At 42.1% G+C, this 1,830-nt stretch overlaps 1 protein-coding gene across 1 annotated transcript; it reads left to right on the top strand.

Annotated features, from left to right (window-relative positions):
• Window positions 1–367: 367 nt before the first annotated feature.
• On the top strand, window positions 368–1,480 carry LOC104961716 (nicotinamide phosphoribosyltransferase-like; the record flags this gene model as incomplete). Its single annotated transcript, XM_010790049.1, has 4 exons — window positions 368–493; window positions 581–721; window positions 904–1,038; window positions 1,170–1,480. Coding segments are annotated over 4 exons (513 nt in total), but the record flags the coding sequence as incomplete, so codon positions are not given.
• Between the last annotated feature and the right edge of the window lie 350 nt (window positions 1,481–1,830).

Here is a 1,830-nt window from a genome sequence, read left to right as displayed (position 1 = left end):
ATTTGAAACCAAAACTAAGGCCTCAGGATGACTTTAAGACTTGAACATGGTCAATTTTGTTTTGTAACATTGAATAAAAAAATAAATAATAATAATAATTTTTAAAAAATCCGATCCCCGATTTTTCCCCCCCGATTCCGATCTTTTGAAAATCACGTGATCGGCTCCGATCCCCGATCACGTGATCGGATCGGGACATCTCTAGTTATTCCATTACCAAATTAAGTATTTGTCATTATTGAGTACTTGTACTAATAAAAGACAAACTGTATCTTTTAACAGCAGGAAAGGGCAATACCTTTCTAGTATTGTGAAGACCACCTCGATTTAACACGCTAACTTTTTCTCTCTCTTATAACCTCTCTTGATTCAGGTTTTGGAGATCCTGGGTAAGAAGTTTACTCCAGAGGAGAACTCCAAAGGCTATAAGGTTCTCCCTCCTTACATCAGAGTCATACAGGGAGACGGAGTTGATATCAACACTCTGCAAGAGGTTTGAAAACATGCTACTGACTTACTGATGCCATGTACAAGGAGGTGGAGGTTGTTTCTCTTACATGTTACTTTATTCCTACCTCAGATTGTGGAGGGCATGAAGCAGCACAGGTGGTCCATTGAGAATATTTCCTTTGGGTCCGGAGGGGCTCTGCTGCAGAAACTGACCAGAGATCTGCTCAACTGCTCCTTCAAATGCAGCTACGTGGTCACTAACGGACTGGGGGTGAGAACTGATGCTTTACTTAATGTAGCAGCTAGCTTTCTTTTGCCACAAAAATATCTTTTAAAAAAACAAAAGTAAAAGTTGATGCCTGACTTTGGCATTTATAAATCAGCACAGAACTTTGCTCGCTTTCCCTCGCATTTCCAAATGTGATTTTATATATTTTTTTCTGTGCTGTATAGGTGAATGTGTTCAAAGACCCGGTGGCGGACCCCAACAAGAGGTCAAAGAAAGGTCGTCTGTCCCTGCACCGGACTCAGGGCGGAGACTTTGTCACCCTGGAGGAGGGCAAGGGCGACCTGGAGGAGTATGGCGTGGTGAGTTCAATGCTGACAGTAACTCTCGGACACTTACCTGCCTCTTTTCTCGACTCCACTCTGTTTCTCCTTTCTTTTCCTTCTCTATTCTTTATTTACATTTAACCTTAATCCTCTCTCTCTGTCTCCAGGACCTGCTGCACACTGTCTTTCAGAACGGGAAGATGGTGAAGTCGTACACATTTGACGAAGTCAGAGACAATGCCAAGCTCACGGACAGTGATATCGAAACATTTCACTGAGTGCAGAATTCACCTTTAACCCCAAAAACAAATTCCCCTCCCTATTCCCCTGAACCCGTCACCTTTTGGCCTCCGTCGACACCTCAGAGGTGGCGTGCACTGCTAATAAATCCCCCTCCCCTAACCCCCTGAAATAATCCCAAAAATCCCTTAAAATTAACTTGTCTTCACCCTCAGTTCCAAACACTGTTGTTGTTCCTCCAACANCGCTGTTTAGGCGTGACTTCATCGAACTGATCTGTACACAGGACTGATGTGCGATCTCTATTTTTCAAAAAGATTATACATTATCATTTCTATTCAATTTTACTTGGAGCATGAAATTGAATAGAAATGATAATGTATAATCTTTTTGAAAAATAGAGATCGCACATCAGTCCTGTGTACAGATCAGTTCGATGAAGTCACGCCTAAACAGCGACATTTTACACGATAAATACGGGTTTAAATATCAGCATTTGCCACAGAAGGCGAGTGGCAGCTACACTAAACCTTCTCTTACTCTGGCATCTGTGAATGTTTGGAACCCAGTGAGAATATAAATGGAGAG

The sequence above is a fragment of the Notothenia coriiceps genome, unplaced genomic scaffold, assembly GCF_000735185.1.
Source record: "Notothenia coriiceps isolate Sejong01 unplaced genomic scaffold, NC01 NC01_scaffold00033693, whole genome shotgun sequence".
In the NCBI taxonomy this organism is placed as follows: domain Eukaryota; kingdom Metazoa; phylum Chordata; class Actinopteri; order Perciformes; family Nototheniidae; genus Notothenia; species Notothenia coriiceps.
The sequence above is the reverse complement of the archived record's forward strand: the minus strand, read 5'-3'. Positions and strand labels throughout refer to the sequence as shown.